Source organism: Esox lucius, chromosome 20 (assembly GCF_011004845.1).
Source record: "Esox lucius isolate fEsoLuc1 chromosome 20, fEsoLuc1.pri, whole genome shotgun sequence".
NCBI classification, from domain to species: Eukaryota; Metazoa; Chordata; class Actinopteri; order Esociformes; family Esocidae; genus Esox; species Esox lucius.
In genome coordinates this window covers 33,709,293-33,730,706 of record NC_047588.1, presented here as the reverse complement: position 1 = coordinate 33,730,706, position 21,414 = coordinate 33,709,293, and the positions used below count along the sequence as shown (strand labels likewise).

Below are 21,414 nucleotides of genomic sequence, written 5' to 3'. Positions count from 1 at the left end.
CCATATCAATGTAATATATTCAATAACTAATTATGGTAATTCATGACATCTCCAATTAGCAGTGGGCTTTATCGTCCCGCGGTGCCATAAAGAGCTGGATTTATGTTCACTTTGAATGTCACCCAGAGGACAGGCAAAGGCTACGGCTGCTACCGCTTTACTCAGCCGAACAGAACAAAACACACAGGAAATTTATTGATGAGGATAGAGGGGGAGAGAAGAGAAAGTGGGGAGAAAGTGGGGAGAACCGAGGAAAAGAAGAGAGGGAGGTGGCTGGGAAGTAAAATGTAAGCGACAGAGGACAGATCAGAAGAGGAAGTCACTGTAGGCTATTGTGATGCAGCCAAAACACCAGCCAGGTCCTGGGCCCAGTAGCTGCCCAGATCCTGCCTGATGCCTGCCAAACAGCCCCTCAGAGGGCCGTTACCCCCACTGCTGACTGTGGGTCCTTCTTGCCATTTCAATCAGGCACACAGCAGGACGTCCCATCTGCTACACAGGGCACGGCCTCCATGGTGTCATAAAACCAGTAAGGAACTCCTTGGCCATTTCCTTTCCGTCTTCATCCCCCTTCCCTCCATAACTACATCCAGTATGGATTCACTCACATCCCTTCCTCCATAACTACATCCAGTATGGATTCACTCACATCTCTTCCTCCATAACTACATCCAGTATGGATTCACTCACATCCCTTCCTCCATAACTACATCCAGTATGGATTCACTCACATCCTTCCCTCCATAACTACATCCAGTATGGATTCACTCACATCCCTTCCTCCATAACTACATCCAGTATGGATTCACTCACATCCCTTCCTCCATAACTACATCCAGTATGGATTCACTCACATCCCTTCCTCCATAACTACATCCAGTATGGATTCACTCACATCCCTTCCTCCATAACTACATCCAGTATGAATTCACTCACATCCCTTCCTCCATAACTACATCCAGTATGGATTCACTCACATCCTTCCCTCCATAACCACATCCATTAAAAAAGTAAAGACCCTATTCCTTGTTTAGTGCATTACATTTGACTAGAGCAACAGGGATTGGCAGCCAAGCTCTGGTCAAAAGTAGTACAATGGACTACAGCGTGTCATTTGTCCCAGGTGTTTTTAATTAGGTATATTCACTTCAACAGGCACAGACCTTTCCCTGTGTCGGCAGAAACGTGGCTGCTTAATGATATGGTCCAGTAGATACAGCAGTCGAAGTTGGTTCGTTGGGAAATTAATTAGCCTACTACACACATGTTGTACCTGTACAGATGCCTTTGTCGTTATCAATGTGCAAAAAGGCTAAAGGACTAATAGGAATCCTTGGTCTTAAGACAGAATCTAATATTTCCTCGAAATCAGGCCGAGAATAATATGTTGTATGTAATGGGGCAGCAGGCTATTGTTTTATGTCATCTTACCGGATAGTTGACTATAATATCATGAAGGAATTGGTCCACATACAACAGCACCCAAATGAATGCATGAAGGTGGATACTACAGGAACTACTACTGCTCTGTGGAGAAAAGCTGTTTCAGCAGATTCCTCTTAATGCAGATGGTCTGACACCATCTGCTGGTCATTTTACATACTGCACAGCAGAAAACAGGTTAGCAGTGGCCTGTGATCAGCCTACTCTCAGTCAAACTGACCAAAGATTGATATCTGGGGGGAAATTAATCAAACACTTTGAATGACAATGAATAAAATACAACAACCAGATGCTTTTCCAAGCATTTATTAAAGATGCCTCATAAACACCAGGTACAGTATTTCAAACACAAGCATTTCCTTCCTTGACAGTTTTCAACACAAAGACACCGCATAAACCCATCAAAAGGGGAAATGCTATAACAATAAATGACTAACAAAAGCATAGTTTGCTGAACTCGGCCAAAACAATTCTTTAAAAGTACATAAAGATCAGCATGACGTCCAACCATTGGTTGTTTTATTTTATTCCGGACAAATTGCTGCTCAGTTAAGCGTTCCCTTCATATGACCTGTTGCCATGCATAACACTCAATGAGATGGCGCAAAAGAATAACATTTAATATATGCATTTCGCTATAACAACCCCAAAGTTATTTCCTCCACTCATAAGCGTCATTTTCATGTACACACACACACACACACACACACACACACGTGCATCTTTAAATGATGTACAGCTCCGTGAGGTATTCTTTGGGCACAATGCCAACCGACCCTTTCAACTCCCCGATCCACCAGCCATAGTTCTGGTACTCCTGTTACAGAACAAAGAAATATAAAGAGGAAAACAGAGGGGTGGGTTCGAGACAGAGACAGTGAGGAGACAGAGGGAGAGCCAGAGAGGGAGAGAAAGACAGAGAGAGCAGTGCATTGAGAGAGTGAGACAAAAGGAACATCGCTGTATCATGTATAAGTAAATGTACAAAAACATCTTAAAGGCTTGAAATAAAGGAGAAGCCAGTTGACCTTGGGGAATGCTACCTCGCATCACTCATTAGTACACCTCCCCTCCTAGCACCTCCCCTCCTCCCTGAACACTCCCGCACCCCTCCTACCATCTCCCCTCTCCTCCTCCCTGAACACTCCCGCACCCCTCCTACCATCTCCCCTCTCCTCCTCCCTGAACACTCCCGCACCCCTCCTACATCTCCCCTCTCCACCTCCCTGAACACTCCCGCACCCCTCCTACCATCTCCCCTCTCCTCCTCCCTGAACACTCCCGCACCCCTCCTACCATCTCCCCTCTCCTCCTCCCTGAACACTCCCGCACCCCTCCTACATCTCCCCTCTCCTCCTCCCTGAACACTCCCGCACCCCTCCTACCATCTCCCCTCTCCACCTCCCTGAACACACCCGCACCCCTCCTACCATCTCCCCTCTCCTCCTCCCTGAACACTCCCGCACCCCTCCTACCATCTCCCCTCTCCTCCTCCCTGAACACTCCCGCACCCCTCCTACCATCTCCTCTCTCCTCCTCCTGCAACACTCCCTCCCTATATCCTTCATTCCATATCTTCCCACCGTCTCCATCTCAAAGTCTATTGGATAAGAAAGCTAGGGTTCCCTCCCCTCTGACCTCCTCCGACGATGTGTTTGGAGACGGGGAGATGAGGAGACAGGACGTGTAGAGTCTGCCCCCCCATCTTCCTGTGTGTAGTAGAGGACAACAGTCGTAAATGTGTCGGAGCCAGGTGAGTAATAACTCCAAATGGCTGCTGGCATTCTGAGATAGAAAGAGAAGCACGCTACGGCAGGAGGAGATCTGAGACAAGCAGGGGAAAGTGTCACCACCCCCCTCCCCCGGCTCCACCTCCCCCAGCTCCACCTCCCCCGGTTCCACCTCCCTATCACTCCCACCTTTCCTTCCTTCTTCCTGCCCTTTTCCAGCTTGACCTTACATGAAAGTTCTCCCTGGATTTGAATCAAAATGGAGACTGTGTAGCGGGGAGAGACCTGTGACTGTATGGGGGGAGAGACCTGTGACTGTATGGGGGGAGAGACCTGTGACTGTATGGGGGGAGAGACCTGTGACTGTATGGGGGGAGACCATGTGTGGTCAGCCAGACTCAGGGCCTGCTGGGTGACAGAGGTACAAATGGTTCCCTGTCCACTACACAGAGCACTACAACGGGAGGAGTGACGTCACATTTCATCCGTGGATGTTGCAAGGCATTTTGATCAGGGGTTGCAGACAAAATGCAGACAAGAGTTGATCGCGTGATGTTACTGAACGGATATCTAACCTCGTGCAGAGACGCACGTCTTGTGGACGGAAAAACAACCCGCCAGAATCTCGGCAAAAGGTGCAGGGGCTCTGTCAAGTGGGCTGTAGCACTTCCAGCACTCCTACTTCACCCGGCTGTGATTACGTCTGGTCCAGGGTTTTACATGCCTTATAAAATGCCCCGGGATCAGAAACGAAAAGCCCATTCAGACTACAAAAATGTACATTTTCACCCATTTACTCTATCAAAAAAATATATCTCGGACACAAGTAAATAAAATGATCGTAGTTAAAAACAATCTAAGCTGCAGAATAGAGGAAATACCAATGCCTCAACACAATGGAGAGAACTAAAGCCAATTACCACATTTAATGAACTACAAATTGAATAACGCCACACACATTACATAAAGGCATAAACAGTAAATGTCAAATGCATCTGGTTAATGTGTGACATGATGACAGTGACATTCAGACCCAGCCCCCCAGGGGGTGATAAAGGGCTGTGCGTGTGTGCGCGCGATGCGTGTTTCTGACTCGACTGTTTAATGGGGACAAAATGGCCCCAAACTATGATTAAATTAAAAAATGTGAACTCATGGGGAAATGTTTCTTATCCCCATTTTGAAAAGGGCACTAACTTTGGTGTCCCTATTTAGAAAGTAAATGGGCGTGTGTATGACAGAAAAACCTGAAGATAAAAAGTAGCCCCAAACAAAGTTTTTTGGCTGGTCCCCCAAAGCAAAAAGTTATTTAGCCATAGCTGGGCACAGTCAGTCAAAAGGTTAACTTTGATTACTGTTAATCAGTTAAATCATTAAAAATGTAACAGAAATTAGCAATTAATGTTAACATTAATTTTAATTATTCTATTACAAAAAAAAAGGTTTTTGCTCTAAAAACATCTAACAAAGCGTGAAAAATAAAAAATATGCCTTGTTTGGGTACTTTTAAGGGCTTGCATTATAAAAAATGTTTTACTGTACGTGCCAGAAGCTCACATTTTTTCCATTGGATTCCTGACGTCCTGACTTAGTCAAATGACATTACATTCATCCTTTTTCGTCAAGGCGGGTCAATATAGAGTAACGTTGAAGTTACTCCATTTTTGGAAGGTCTCGTCCCAGCACAGAATTGAAAAGCCAATCCATTTCACAGATACTAGAGAGCCATCCTTTGATGGCCAATCATTGATTATTTTTACAACACACGTATAGCTGTTCGGCTGTTGACCTTCACACTGAAGCCTTGAGACTAGCCTGCGCTTACTGAAGAGAAATACATTTTTGACTTTGAAAATAGCATCTAGATATTCAGCACAGCAGGCATTGGATTTGGTCTCATTCCCCACTCCGGACTGAGGCAAAAAATTGTCTTAGTATATTTATGATGTTTTTGTGTTAGTGGTCTTGAGTTAACGAAAGTTAAATGTCATGGAAGTTAATTAGTCCGATAATGATTTTCACAGATTACTAAAATGTTTAAATCGTTACCAAAATTTTAACTTCGTTAATTAACGATTAACAGTTTGGCACCCAGCTCTGATTATAGCTACAGTAGGTGTAGAAGAAAAGGAGGGGGCAGACCAAATATGTACAGACATGTATGTACACACATACATAAACACACACACAGAAACACACATGGTGAATGTGTCTGCCAATATCGGGTTTAGAGCCCAGCTAGGCGGTGCAGAGGACTGAAAGTAAGGTATAGTCCCTGTCAACTCCCAGGCCTGACACAGTCCCCGCCCACTCCCAGGCCTGACACAGTCCCCGCCCACTCCCAGGCCTGACACAGTCCCCGCCCACTCCCAGGCCTGACACAGTCCCCGCCCACTCCCAGGCCTGACACAGTCCCCGCCCACTCCCAGGCCTGACACAGTCCCCGCCCACTCCCAGGCCAGACACAGTCCCCCCCCAGTCCCAGGCCTGACTGGGGATTGGGCAGCTGTGATAGGGGTGGGTGTCTTCTGCCTGCCTGGCCTATTTCTGGTTTATGATAGGGGGAGGGAGTTTGTGTGTGTGTGTGTGTGTGTGTGCGTGCGTGTCGCCTGTCCTCCCCAGTAGATGCAGCTGGTCTGTGTGTGTGTCCAGACTGGTTTTATGGTCATTGCCCTCCCGGCAGACCTGAACCCCCAACACCAAGGTTCCCAGCCAGCTAATAGCTCATCCAGTCAGGACACTAAGCCAATGAAAGGGCTACTTGATTCCTAGTCCTCAGGGCCAGTAAAGCAGGATGTGGGATGTCATCTGTGTTAACATGTTTTTGTTTACCAACCACATCCCTACTCCCTAACATATCCGCTCTTATATTTCAATTAATTAAAAGATTGTCAAAACAATCATGACAGATAAATGACAGATACTTTGTACCCTGGAACACTGTACTGTCATTTACAGTGTGGCGAACTGTGTTTATATCAGCCACTAGGTGGCAAGATTGAACATCAAAAACACTCTCAGAGTTGGAAAACAATGTTGGTTTTTTTGGTCATCCGACCTGCCTCTCAGTTTAAACATTGTTTTTGTGTTTAATAGGCCACACTTTCGTTTCAATTAACCTCTTTATTGAAAATGTTGACGCAGCTCCAGCTGGGGTGGAAACATGGTCAATAAAGCTTAAAATTTAAAGTATTAACGCGATGTGACAGCCTTATTATTTAAGTACTCGTTAACAGCCCTGAACCAACTTCGGCCATTTCTTTTGCATTACATTAAAACCATGATAAAGTTTTACAAAGCAATTCGTATACAGTTAAATATCAATACAAAGCAACTTTACTCAAGTGTAAAAGAGTTGGCAACTTGGTGACCAATAACTTCAGAGTAGCTTCCTCACTAATCACCACCACCAAAGGCATCGGGGGATGGGAGCGCCTGATACTAGGATGTCTTTGGCTAACCTTCAGAAGGAAAATAGAGAGGTTACACACACTGCTGATCGCACAGCAACAGTGTAGCATAATGTGCATCCAACGCATCCATAAATATCTTGGGCATGTGGTTGTGAAACCTCTCCCCAGGGACCTCCGCCGTTCACATGACCCAGCACTTAAATAGGACAATCGGGTTAGCTAGTTCAGAGATGGGTGGAAACAGTGAAACGCCTGTGGGCAACAAACGGAAAAGTCAGAGAACCACTGTCCACGACCTCTCCGTCGGTCCAAGGATCATTCTTCAGTTACCAGCACCCGCCACGCACACGCACACCTTCAAGCTGACAAGCCGCGGAAACTGGAGGGCCAGCACACGTCCTCGCCCGGTCTGAATGAAGCGGCAGGCTCTGCCCGCTGTTTCCTGAGAACACACATTCTCATTAAGGCCGTTACTGTTGAGGTGACGGAGACGCCTGAGAGTTTTGTGTGGCCCCCGCCAGCCGCCCTTCCTCCCAGAAGGAGGAGGAGATGGTGGCAGAGTGCTGAAAGCAGCCCAGGCAGACAGAGGGAGGGAGGGGAGGGAGGCGGGAGGGGGGGTGGGAGGGAACGGCAGGCACAGCAAGGCGGGCCCAGCCTCTTGCCAAGAACACTAAAAACCTTTCCGTTGTGACACAACTAATCCCCGTTACACACCGGCCAGAGAGGCTCTCCCAAATGGCACCCTAAATCCCCCCCCCCGAGTTCCTGCACTACTTCTGACCTGGGATCCAATGACTCTGGTCAAATGTAGTGCACTAACTAGGGCAAAGGGCGCCGCAGGGGAGACAGAAAGACAGACCCTGGCGTTTCTCCGAGTCGCGCCGCGGCCGGCCCGCCGTTCACCTCCCCACCCTGCCCCAGGCCACGGGCACTGGGCCAGGCGCTGCCAGGAAGGATATGAATGTCTGCTCCTCAGAGGGCCCGGCAATAACTAGCCACTTCAGGTGGTCTGGTCCGGGGCAGACAGAGACCTTTATAAACACCGCAGAATCCAGGAACACTTGGTGTGAGAGGGCATCCACTCCAACTGCCTTAGAACGTCAGAGAACATACCAGCGGGGACAAAACTACAGACCCAACCATAACCAGGCCTCTGAACTGATGACGACATACGCCGCTTCAGTACATCAAAATGGATCGTTTTTATCCTTTTGGAAATGAGGGCCAGCGAGCATTAGAAGGCCCCCTGACTTCTGCGAAGATCTCCTCTGATTTCCCCTGGCTTTAAATGGGACTGAAGACATACAGGTGAGGTGGACATTGTGGGGGGCTCCCTACGGCTATACCTTGCTCAGGATGTAGATGGGGTCTCCCCGTTTGAAGGACAATTCGTCAGGGTGCTCTCCCGTACAGTCCCACATGCCCTGGTAGAAGTTCGGGTAGTCTGTGCTCTTATCCACTGGGAGAGAGGGGAGGGCCATTATAGGAGAGAGTGATGGAGAGAAAAGAGAGGGATGAAGACACAGGAGAGACAGATGGAGAGATATGAGACATAATAGCGAGGGGGAAAGAAGGCAGAGAGAAGAGGAGGAGATAATAGAGGGGAATAGAGAGACAGAGAGAAGGGGATACAGGTAAATCATAAGCATGCCACAGTCACGGTATAGTTCTTACATCCACGAAAAGCAATGTCCTGTATCGTGGCCATGGTTACGGTGCCACCAACAGGGGGAGGCAGAGAGCTAATAAGCAGAGCCGTCCTGGCCTTACGGATCAACACAGACCCGTTATTCAGCCTAATCTCATTCTAGGTTCCCTCTCCCTCTGCTTGACCTGAGGTGATCCCTTAAGGACTCAGACACGGTAGTTATGGGCCCCGGCAACCACACGGCAACCACAGGTGCACCATTTCTCCAGTGCCGGTTTATACATAGCTTCCCCTGTGCCAAACACAGAAATCACGGATATATATGTGCTATGTTTGTTTGCTGTTAAAGTGAATGGGCTTTTGTATTGTTTCGGAGAGGCAAGTTTAACCTTGGTGAAACATTACGGATTACAGATTAATAGTTTCATCTTCAATTGCACAAATGGGGGGGGGGGGGGGGGGGGGGGGGGCATCCTAAACTGGAGAGGTACGCGGAGCTGCCAAAAATGTGTGTCCTTTTCTGTTACTGGTCACAAGAGCCATGTGTTTCAGGACCCTAGGTGAACTTAGAGAGCCTATGGATTTAAGGTTTGATAATGCATGTTAAGCATATACAGAGCTATCAATCGAATACACCACAGCAAAGAAAATAACCTAACGCAGAAACCTGAGGTGGACGATCTAACTGAAAAGGGGTAATTTCCAGAATGGGCCAACATATCTCAATGGGGGTTTTTGTTTCCACAGCGGTCTTAGCGTGTCCTCTGTCCTTGACTCTACAGTGATCTGAACCACTGACATCTGTTTGACAAGGTTAAACTGTAAAAAAAGAGGAGGTCGTCTGGGGCCCAGGCACCAGCAGGGGGCGTCGATCTTCATCTGCCCACCTACCTGTCGTTGTAGAAGGTGGAGGAGGTTTGCTGGAGGTTGGGGGTGGCTCCAGCTTGGGCTTCGGAGGCGTGGGTAAGGGAGGTGTGTTTATCTCCTCCTCTGTGAGGGACAGCATTAAGAGACAGTAAACAGAAGCTTTCGATCCACAAGCCTACACAAAGACATTGTTTACTGGCGGTGGATGGGTAAAATGAAATACACAATACAGACTGCTAAAGAACGAGTAAGAGGTTCTGTATACATTCATGTAAAATTTACATTTGTGTTATTGTGACCTGTGAATGTGTTAGAAAATATAAATAGAGCTAATGACTTACAACCCCGTTTCCAAAAAATGTTGGGTTGCGGTGCAAAATGTAAAGAAAAACTGAATGCAATGATGTGCACATCATTTAAACCCTATATTCAACAGAAAATAGTACTAAGACAACTTAAACGCTGAAACTGAGAAATGTTATTGTTTCTTGAAAAATATATTCCCACTTTGAATTTTATGCCAGCAACATGTTTTAAAAAAGCTGGGACAAGGGCAAAAAAAAGACTGAAATGGTTGTGTAATGCTAAAAATATATATATAAAAATAGCATCCCAGAGAGGATGAGTCTTTCAGAAGATGGGAAAGGGGTTTAATCACTCTGTTAAAGACTGAGCAGGCAAATGCAACAATTTAAGAATAACATTTCCAAAGTAAAATTGCAAAGACTTCGGGGAGCTCATCATCTATGGTACATAATATAATTAAAAGATTCAGAGAATCCAGAGAAATCTCTATATGCAAGGGACAAGGCCGAAAACCAAAACTGAACGGCCGTGATCTTCGGGCCCTCAGACGGCACTGCATTAAAACCAGACATTTCTGTAGTGGAAATCACTGCATGGGTTCAGGAACAATTCCAAAAACCACTGTCTGTGAACACAGTATGTCGCTGCATCCACAAATACAAGTTAAAACTCTACCATGCAAAGAAGAAACCACACATACACTCACCAAAGGATTATTAGGAACACCATACTAATACTGTGTTTGACCCCCTTTCGCCTTCAGAACTGCCTTAATTCTACGTGGCATTGATTTCAACAAGGTGCTGAAAGCATTCTTTAGAAATGTTGGCCCACAATGATAGGATAGCATCTTGCAGCTGATGGAGATTTGTGGGATGCACATCCAGGGCACGAAGCTCCCGTTCCACCACATCCCAAAGATGCTCTATTGGGTTGAGATCTGGTGACTGTGAGGGCCATTTCAGTACAGTGAACTCATTGTCATGTTCAAGAAACCAATTTGAAATGATTCGAGCTTTGTGACATGGTGCATTTTCCTGCTGGAAGTAGCCATCAGAGGATGGGTACATGGTGGTCATAAAGGGATGGACATGGTCAGAAACAATGCTCAGGTAGGCCGTGGCATTTAAACAATGCCCAATTGGCACTAAGGGGCCTAATGTGTACCAAGAAAACATCCCCCACACCATTACACAGTGGTAACAAGGCATGATGGATCCATGTTCTCATTCTGTTTACACCAAATTCTGACTCTACCATCTGAATGTCTCAACAGAAATCGAGACTCATCAGACCAGGCAACATTCTTCCAGTCATGAACTGTCCAATTTTGGTGAGCTCGTGCAAATTGTAGCCTCTTTTTCCTATTTGTAGTGGAGATGAGTGGTACTCGTGGGGTCTTCTGCTGTTGTAGCCCATCCGCCTCAAGGTTGTGCGTGTTGTGGCTTCACAAATGCTTTGCTGCATACCTCGGTTCTAACGAGTGGTTATTTCAGTCAAAGTTGCTCTTCTATCAGCTTGAATCAGTCGGCCCATTCTCCTCTGACCTCTAGCATCAACAAGGCTTTTTCGCCCACAGGACTGCCGCATACTCGATGTTTTTCCCTTTTGACACCATTCTTTGTAAACCCTAGAAATGGTTGTGCGTGAAAATCCCAGTAACTGAGCAGATTGTGAAATACTCAGACCGACCTTTCCCATTCTGACATTCAGTTTGGAGTTCAGGAGATTGTCTTGACCAGGACCACACCCCTAAATGCATTGAAGCAACTGCCATGTGATTGGTTGATTTGATAATTGCATTAATGAGAAATTGAACAGGTGTTCCTAATAATCCTTTAGGTGAGTGTAAACAAGATCCAGAAACGCTGCCATCTTCTCTGGGCCCAAGCTTGTTTAAGATGGATAAAGGCGAAGTGGAAAACTGTCCTGTGGTCTGACTAGTCAAAATCTGAAATTATTTTTGGGAATCATGGACGCTGCATCCTCCAGGCTAAAGAGGAGAGGGACCATCCGGAATGTAATCCACACACAGTTCAAAAGCCAGCATCAGTGATGGTATGGGGGTGCATTAGTACACATGGCATGCGTGACTTGCACATTCGTGAAGGTACCATTAATGCTGAACAATATATACCGGTTTTGAAGCAACATATGCTGCCATCCAGACTACATGTTTTTGAAGGCCTTGCATATTTCAGCCAGACAATACCAAATCACATTCTGCATGTATTACAACGGCATGGCTCTGTAGTAAAAGAGTCTGGGTGCTAAATTGGCCGGCCTGCAGTCCAGACCTGTCACCCATTGAAAACATTTGGCACATAATGAAACAAAAAAATATAACAAATGAGACGCCAAACTGTTGAGCAGCTAAAATCCTATATCAAGCAAGAATGGGAAAACATTTCACTTTCAAAACTACAGAAATTGGTCTCCTCTGTTCCCAAACACTTACAGAGTATTGTTAAAAGAAGAGGTGATGCATCACAGTGGTAAACGTGTTTTTGAAACGTGTTACTAGCATCTAATTCAAAATGGGCATGACTCTTTTTTCAAAAAACTATAAAATTTCTCAGTTTCAACATTTGATATGATGTCTTTACACCATTTTCAATTAAATATAGGGTTAAACGATTTGCACATTATTGCAGCGTCCCAACTGGGTCCCAACAGCATTGTATTTCAGTGAAAAGTCAAATACATAATCCATTTAAAAATCTCAAATTGCACACAAATACCTACTACCTAATTCACGAACTGTTACTTCAATATTCTTGACATGTCTTTGAAAAATGAAATTAATGCTTACTTTAAACAAAACTGGATTGTGTTGTAAATTCACTGAACAGCCATAAATACAATAATCTTCGTTCTGATCATTTGGCAATTCTGAGAGCAGAAATAGGTATGTGACCAGAGACCAAAGGCAGGGGCAGATGGGGTTTTGAATAATGTGGGGAATGGAGGTTCCAGACAATCAGCAAAACCACAGTTAGTAACTTTGACATCCAACAGGCAACAGCAGTTAGACCCAAGCCCAAATCAACCCCTAAGCCCTACACACATGCAAATTCCTGAGGAGATTTGATTGGTAGATCAAATATGGTAATTTTAACAATCAGCCTAATAGCTGGCACTCCTACCAGATTCCCTACACCCGTCAAACACTCGCCAATCTCCACAAGTGCTGAGGGGTCCATTTCGGGATTGGCCCTAAACTTGCATCCCTATTCCCATTAAGCAGTTGGACACTCCATAAACACCAGGCCGCAGTGTTCCAGATCCACTCCGTGGATCCAGTACATTAAGATCTCCCAGCTCCATCTGACGCAATGTTGTGCCCTGCTCCTCTATAGTCAGTACGTGCAAAACACATAGTAGAGCAGGGTGTGTTCTCGTTATGCTGGCCACGTACAATGTTCCCATGGTAACGTAAGAGGGCTTTAGACAGGCTTTGGTCTGTGGACATGGGAAGCAGATAGATGTGTACAGTCAACACTGCACCATCCTACCAGGCCCCACTGCCGTATTCCCTATACAGGGCCACAGGGCCCACGGCAACAGCAGAGCCCTGTAGAGGCTTTGGATAGGACGCTTCCCTGCTTAGACTAGAAGAAATAATATTAGAGAAGCTAGAGAATAGGTGACGTGTCAGACAAAACCGCAACCTAGTTTAACAGAATTCTCAGTTAGCAGGGCCAGATCACCGAAGAGGCATGCAAGCCAGATAACATGCAACCCACAAAAAGGTTTCAGTTAAATGGCTAAATGCAACAGCGCAATAGAAGGGAAATAGCACAATGCACCGTCCCGCTTCTTATCACATGACTTACTTAACCATGAAATGTTTTGCTAGAACCTAAACTCCCAGTGGAAAACGTTCTCCAGCCCACAACCCCCCACTGTATAACAGGCACAGCACCAATCCCAGACATTGCTGAACACCGCCCTCTGACAGGTCCCCCAGGGCACGGTTGGGATGGCGCGGCCGGGAATAGAACACTGGTCGGAATGATGCAGGTGTCACAAGGCAGTGACTTTACCACTGCACCCACCGGGAGCCCTAAAACGACAACTTTTTCTTTCAGCCTGACGACTCAATGCAAACAACGGCATGAAATTAGATTAGAAAACACCACATGTTTCTCTGTGATCTACAGCAAAAGGTGTATCATTGTAGGATGGTAGCTGTAAAGGGGCAACATTCTCTCTTACCCTGGTAACAATATTAGCAGAACGGCATCATAAAACAGCAGCACTCTCCATGCGCAGTGGCTAAAACGGTGAAGAAAGATGCCCCTGGCCCCAAATGCTGTGTAACTGTAGGCTATATATTCTGACAGGCAGGCCAGTAGCTCAGGCCATGTCAACAAGGCCTTTTCTACCATAGACACTAAGTTACACAGCGCTGAAAATGGGTTTCAGTGTGTGTGAGTGTGGTTCCATTTCACGACATAGAAGCGGACAGAAACCATTTTCAAGGGGAAATACTTTTTGATGTCCCCATAAGAATATCTAGGATTGATGTGTGTGTGTGTGTGAGAGTGTGTGTGTGTGTGTGTGTGAGTGTGTATCAGTCGATAAGGCATGTTCCTTGCAACTGCAGGGTTGTGATTTTGAACTCCATAGGCAGCGAATATGAGACAGTGTGTGTCTTCAATAGCGGGAATCTTGCGGGATAACGGCATCCACCAGATGACTAAACTGTATAATGTGTTTCTCGACCTGGGAGTTCTTCGTAGATGTCATCGTCAGTAGGCTGGACTACACCAACATCGTCATAGGTCATATCGTTGTCCTCCGGGATGATCCCGGTCATATCTACACACAGACACACACGCACAAACACACAAACGCACAATTCGTATTGGAATTTGTCTAGAGTGCATGACTAAAGCACCACCATAAATTATTGGATAACATTTTTTAAATAACCATCTAGTGGAGATTATCAGATACAAACCTTTCAACACAAAATCTATCTGCTCCACCCATTCCTCTGCCTCTTTCTGAGATGCCGCACAGAACTGAGGGACAGAAAGAGTTACAGAGTGAGAAACTGCAGTCTGCAGTCCTTCCACTGGAAAGTTGCGCCTCAATTAATTAACATAAACAAATAGCACTGTATTTATGCATTAGCGAAACTTTCCTCAAGGAAAGGTAAAACCTAAAAAACCTGACCATGTATGAGAGAAGCAATTTAATAAAACTGTAAACGTGGGTGTACCAGTCTGTTAGTCTGTTAGGGACAGTTTTCCGGCCACAGATTAATCTTAGTCTGGGACCAAAGAAACAAATTAAATGAGATTCTAGACATCTCCATGCTTTTCAGCACAGGACAAGGCTTAATCTGAGTCCGGAAAACCAGTCCCAAGTAGTCACACAAAGGTGACTGATGTCAATGGTCAAGGGAGTACTCTTTTCCAACATGTTGGATCGGCTGACTTCCTGGCTAAGAGAGTCGTGTGATTAGAAGCAGCACGGCTCAGCCAGGCATGTATTAGAGAACACATGACCCGATCATCCACTCTCCCCAGCCCCTTGGCAGTTGCTGCACTAAGACAAGGTCCTAACTCCTCAATATCTTGCTGTGCAATAGAAATCTTTTCAGCAAACGAATACCTTACTCTGATAAATCCTGAAGCTAATAACTGGAATGATATGCAGAAGATTCTAAAACTGGACATCACTCCATACTCATTTAAAAACAATTGTAAAGGCTGTTATCTGATAACGGTACTGGCTATGCACTTTATTTCAATATACAGTTGTGTACATACGTTTGCATACCCTGACAGAAAGTGTGAAATGTTGGCATTGATTTTGAAAATATGATTGATCATGCAAAAAAACAAAAAACAGTGTTTTATTTATGGATAGTGATCATATGAAGCCATTTATTATCACATAGTTGTTTGGCTCCTTTTTAAATCGTAATGATAACAGAAATCATCCAAATGGTCCTGATCAAAAGTTTACATACCCTTGAATGTTTGTCCTTGTTACATACACACAAGGTGACACACAGGTGAAAATGGCAAATAAAGATGAATTTCCCACACCCATGGCTTTTTAAATTGCAATTAGTGTCTGTGTATAAATAGCCAATGCGTTTGTTAGCTCTCACATGGATGCACTGAGCAGGCTAGATACTGAGCCATGGGGAGCAGGAAAGAACTGTGAAAAAACCTGCATAAGGTAATGGAACTTTATAAAGATAGAAAAGCATATAAAAAGATATCCAAAGCCTTGCAAATGCCAGTCAGTACTGTACAATCACTTATTAAGAAGTGGAAAATTCAGGGATCTCTTGAGCCAAAGTCAGGTAGACCAAGAAAGATTGCAGCCAAAACTGCCAGAAGAATTGTCCGGGATACAAAGAAAAACCCACAGGTAACCTCTGGAGAAATACAGGCTGCTCTGGAAAAAGACGGTGTGGTTGTTTCAAGTAGCACAATACAACGATAGTTGAAAAAAAATTAGCTGCATGGTCGAGTTGCCAGAAAGAAGCCTTTACTGCGCCAATGCCACAAAAAAGCCTGGTTACAATATGCATAACAACACCTTGACACACTTCACAGCTTCTGGCACAATGTAATTTGGAGTCACAAGACCAAAATAGAGCTTTATAGTCACAACCAAGTGCCATGTATGGAGAAGGGTCAACTAGGACTATAGTGAATAGAATACCATCCCCACTGTGAAGCATGGTGGTGGCTCACTGATATTTTGGGAGTGCGTGTGCGCTAAAGGCACGGGAATCTTGTGAAAATTGATGGCAAGTTGAATGCAGCATGGTATCAGAAAATACTGGCAGACAATTTGCATTCTTCTGCTCGAAAGCTGCACATGGGACGCTCTTGAACTTTCCAGCACAGCAATGACCCTAAGCACAAGGCCAAGTTGACCCTCCAGTGGTTACAGCAGAAAAAGGTGAAGGTTCTGGAGAGGCCATCACAGTCTCCTGACCTAAATATCATCAAGCCACTCTGGGGAGATCTCAAACATGCGGTTCATGCAAGATGACCAAAGACCAAGATGCCAAGACGAATGGGCAGCTATACCACCTGCAAGAATTCTGGGCCTTATAGACAACTACTACAAAATACTGCATAGTGTCATTGATGCTAAAGAGGGCAATGCACAGTATTAAGAACTAAGGGTATGCAGAATTTTGAACAGGGGTCAGTTCATTTTTTTTCTTTGTAGCCATATTTGGTTTTTTGATTGCGCCATTCTGTTATGACCTAAAGTTGAATGTAAATTCCATAAGAAATAAAAGACATGTGTTTGGCCTGCTCACTCATGTTTCTTTACAAATGGTACATATATTACCAATTCTCCAAGGGTAGGCAAACTTTTGAGCACAACTGTATACTGTATGCATCACCTGCTAAGCACCTTATTCCATCAGTATATACACAGTATGCATCACCTGCTAAGCACTTTATTCCATCAGTATATATACAGTATGCATCACCTGCTAAGCACCTTATTCCATCAGTATATACAGAGTATGCATCACCTGCTAAGCACCTTATTCAATCAGTATATATTGTAAGCATCACCTGCTAAGCACCTTATTTAATCAGTAGATACTGTATGCGTTACTTAATATTGTGAACACCAACTTTTGCACCGTATCCCTTTGTATATAAGTATAACCACACACGGTGTAAATTCTCTCCGCATATAGTTTTTTCAATTGCATATAATTACTTTAATGTCACAAGTACAAATAAAGAAACTAGCTCTCACTCACCTGATATACTCGCTTGTCGGGGGCAGTAATTTCAAAGCAACAATCTTTCTTCGAATCTTTGCGCAGCGTGTTATTCATCTTGACATCGTAACCATGAATGCCAAACTCGCCCTTTTGTTGTTTGTCTGTCGATAGAGACAGACAGATGGAAAGAGCGAGAGAGACAGATGGAGAGACGAAAACAAAACACGACTAACACGACTACAATGACAACAGCAGGATCAGCACTGTCTGGCTGTAAATAGATAAAAGTAATTTATGGGGCGTGCTGAATGTTAAATACCTTTCTCACTGCCATAATAGTAGAACGTTTGGTTGCTCAGAGCGCACCATCTCTTCTGCCACTCCGTGCCGAAGAAGCTGTGATCTGTCGTCGATCATTGAAAGGAATATTACCACACCAACACATCTAGACAATCATTTACAGTATAATTCCCTGGCTGTTTTAAAGTGCTGTGAAAAAGTATTCGTCCCCTGTCTGATATCTGTATATTTTCAGAACTGAATATACATTCAACCAAAACCTAATACCGGATTAAAGGGAACCCGAGCGAACAAAAACAAGATTTTGATTATTATTATTATATATTAAATCTGATGGAAAGGGCCAAAGTCATTCAGATGCTTGGTGGGCAGGGCTGAACCAATTCAGGCCTTATAGTTCAGAAATTCATTTCAACACCTGACCTTAATAATCCCTTTTATTGGGTCAGGTTATCTAGGGGGATAATACTTTTTCACACCTGTTTCATCACCAAGCACACAAAACAACTGAAATGAGCAAATACATTTTTACTGCACTGTATGTTTTTGAAGACAACATTGTTGTTAGTAAAAAATATGTATGAGTAGTTGATCATATGCAAGTCTACAGAATACCCAACCTTTTCTGCGTTTCTCCAGGTACCCTGTCTTGAGAAGAGACTGGAGGTCCTGAGCTGCCACAGCTTGAAACTGCTGAGAACCTAGAGAGAAAGACAGACCGATATAGATATATAAAAATGAGAGAGAGATAGAGATAGAGAGAGATAGAGAGAGATAGAGAGAGATAGAGGCGTGACTAACAACTTTCATTTCTCTAATGTTAGCTAAGCCAATTGGACAACTGTTACTTTGGCACAATCAGGAAATACTGTTGTTTTGCTTTAAACTATTTCTTAAACTAAAAGCCAGTGGACATGGTGAACGAAATTAAGACCTAAGAATAGACAAAAAGAGAGTAATTAATGTCTTTCCTTATCTGGTTTGTAATTCATTTGGTTAAAACACAAGTTCCCCATTCTCTGGTCAGTGAAGGGACTTTATTTTGCTTCAAAACAGTGCAGCTAAGAGACTGCTCGCCTTGTTCGGAGTACAACTTCGACAGGAATGTTCAAATCTTTGTCAAAGTCACTTGGTGTGAAAGAAGGGCCATAAAACCAGCAGCTGCTTAAAGGCCAATAAAGCTCAGACCCTGCACCGCTCTGTCCGAAGACTTACCTTGATGCTCCATGATGAACTAAACCAAACAGACAGACACTGAAGGAGTTATCTTATGGTGTGAGCATGGGTTAGGCTACTGTATATATAGAATAGAGGTAGGCATTAGTCAGACTGTGGGAGAAAAGAGTAAGTTGGAGAGGGTCTAGGCTGAAAGTAATAAACTCCACACTCTGACACAAGGGGCCAACCCGCCAACCCACAGCAGTTGTGTCCTTGAAATGGCTTCCAAAGCCGGTTGCCAAGTTACAGCTGGAATGTTGGTCTCACCATATTCTTCATTCTGACTTTCTCTCCCTTATACACACACACGCACACACACGCACGCACGCACGCACGCACGCACACGCACACGCACACGCACCCGCACAGCGATTGTACACATATATCTGCCCCAAACAAAGTGAACTAGGGAGGAACACCCGCAGTTGTCCAATAACAATACAGACAGACGTTTTCTATAGCAACCCGCTTCACGCCATCCGACAAACCTGGTCATCGAGTCATCAACTTTGTCCATTTGAGCTGTTTGTGGCATAGCATGCTGTGCTTTTACAACAGGAAGAGTCCTGGTGTACTTCAGTTTTGGGCTCAGTTCCACTTAAAATCTGTCACCTGAAATCTTCCCTTTTCTAATTTCCTCAGTGTTTCTGTTTGACAAGGCATTTGGCACTGGAGTTTTCACTGGACATTCTAAAGTGAAATTGAGCTGACCCCAACCCTGCAGTGAGCCCAACCCTGCAGTGAGCCCAACCCTGCAGTGAGCCCAACCCTGCAGTGAGCCCAACCCTGCAGTGAGCCCAACCCTGCAGTGAGCCCAACCCTCCAGCCTCACGTGCCTGACGTACCGTCACAGTTGTCCTCATCCCGATCTGCGCGCTCCGAATGCAGCGACCCTCCGTCGTTGTTGCTGTCCTCCTCTTCTTCCTCTTCTGAGTCCTCTGCATCTCCTGGTTCAGAAGAAGGGCTTGATTTCTTACAGTAAGACGTTTTCTGTAGGTCCCAAATGGCCCCCTATAATATGTATAGTCCACTACTCTTGACCAGAGCCTTTGGACACTATAGGGAATAGGTTGCCATTTGGGGCATAGATTTAACACAAGTCTACTGTACTGTATATATACTTAAAAAACAACGGTGGTGTAGTGACATAAAACATACGTTTCTCCTTGAATTCCTGAGGGTATCTGCAAGGCAAAGAGGACATTTTCAGCACAGGAAAATGACAGTACCAAATGTTGGCAAACCGTTGCCAAACCAAAATATTTCTACGGGAGAGAACGTTTTTTCTGAAGTAAGTACATACCCAGATTTGACCTCTTTGATACGTTTAATGAAGACTTCTCTCTTCTCCTTCGCCTTCTTGCTCAAATTTTCTCCTTTTAGAACATCGGAGAGGAAAGCTTCAAGATCTGAAACGGGTAAGAAATGTGAAGCCATCAACTTTTTCAGGTAAGGGATCACATTAATTGACAAGAAGTACATCGCCCATAATACATTTGCTTAAATAAATTCAACTACATTATAAATATAACACAATAACCTGTTGTTTTTTTCAATACATTTCAGATTTTATACACACAAATATTGTATTTGTTTGGTATGATTGCTTTTTAACAAAAGGTGGGAGATAGTAGGCCTATTTCTTTCAATATAATCAACAAATAGATGCTTTTTAGTTTTAACTCCAGGGTTCCTGTTTGCATATGCAACAGGAAAGGAGAACTCTACTTCCTTTTTTTCAGAACAGTTAACTGTTTTAGAAAATATGACGTTTACACAGTTAATGAATGCTAATAAACACTAACACGTCGATGAATAAGCTTAGTTGAAATACCTGAAATAAATACCTGAAATGAGCGTCGTTAACTCCTCTGGTATTGCCCGCATAGCGCTACAAAGAAAGTCGTCCTGCAAGGGTAGTTAAGTTATAATACGGAAGCTCTGGTGGTCTGTGAGATACGGAAGTTGCAGTGGTGTCATTTCAGTGATCAAATACAATGACCAGGGGATACTGCTGCCACAGTTCAAACATAGACCGCGGGCGGAAACCTTTTCACCTGCATGAGCAGCGAGTGAAAGCAGCACTCGACTCACACAAAAAGAAAGTAGAGATTTAAGATTTGAGTTTGTTTAGTAAAAATATATATATATTACGTGACACCATCATCTCACATTACATAGTTTCAAAGAATTACTCCGATTTCAACTGGGATTGCAAAATGAGAATACAGATTAGATGTCTGCTCATGTGACCGTGACGTCCTTTTGGTGAATACAGACAGCGAATGGCATTGCATTTTGACTGGATCTCGCTGGATTACTTCGATTCAGCAGCATCGAGTCCAGGGGATGAACTGTGATTGTTTTGATGAACAACAGATCTGTTGCAGGTAGGACCACACATTAGTCAATCCCAAAAAATACAGCATGTTACTCGAAATACTTGTGTCCCAAATGTAGACCATATCCCTTCTATAGTGCACTAGCTGCTTTGGGCGAATTCAGAATAGGGAGCCATTTGGGTCATACCCAGCGTAGGTGTATTAAGAACAATTTGGATAGATGACTGGTTGTTGCCAACGTAAACTGTTATTCAGACGCAGAGTAAAAACACTGTCTGCTCCTGTGCCATGTTCGGGGGGGGGGGACTTGGGTATAATCAGTCAGTGTCAATCTGTTGAGTAGGTTTGGGGCCACGGTGGGGTCGGGTGTCATTCTGTCAGGCAACCCCCAGATTCTGCATTCAGCCGTGCTTCCCAA

General features: G+C 44.5%; 1 protein-coding gene across 4 annotated transcripts; it reads right to left on the bottom strand.

Annotated features, from left to right (window-relative positions):
• Positions 1–1,739: 1,739 nt before the first annotated feature.
• On the bottom strand, positions 1,740–20,983 carry skap2 (src kinase associated phosphoprotein 2). 4 transcript variants are annotated; one of them, XM_010884531.5, is made up of 12 exons: positions 20,502–20,975; positions 19,958–20,063; positions 19,813–19,838; positions 19,500–19,601; positions 18,057–18,137; positions 17,456–17,539; positions 17,173–17,297; positions 14,374–14,437; positions 14,136–14,231; positions 9,126–9,224; positions 7,933–8,045; positions 1,740–2,260 (listed from the first exon to the last, which is right to left on the bottom strand). In XM_010884531.5, exons 1-12 carry the CDS (start codon positions 20,539–20,541, stop codon positions 2,168–2,170), a joined length of 1,029 nt encoding a protein of 342 aa, XP_010882833.2. In that variant the 5' UTR covers positions 20,542–20,975; the 3' UTR covers positions 1,740–2,167. The 4 variants fall into 4 exon arrangements, with proteins under 4 accessions (XP_010882833.2, XP_034144933.1, XP_034144932.1 ...); XM_034289042.1 differs by having other exon boundaries at positions 19,491–19,601; positions 20,502–20,947; XM_034289041.1 differs by lacking the exon at positions 1,740–2,260 and adding an exon at positions 5,534–7,028 and having other exon boundaries at positions 19,491–19,601; positions 20,502–20,978.
• Positions 20,984–21,414: the final 431 nt, after the last annotated feature.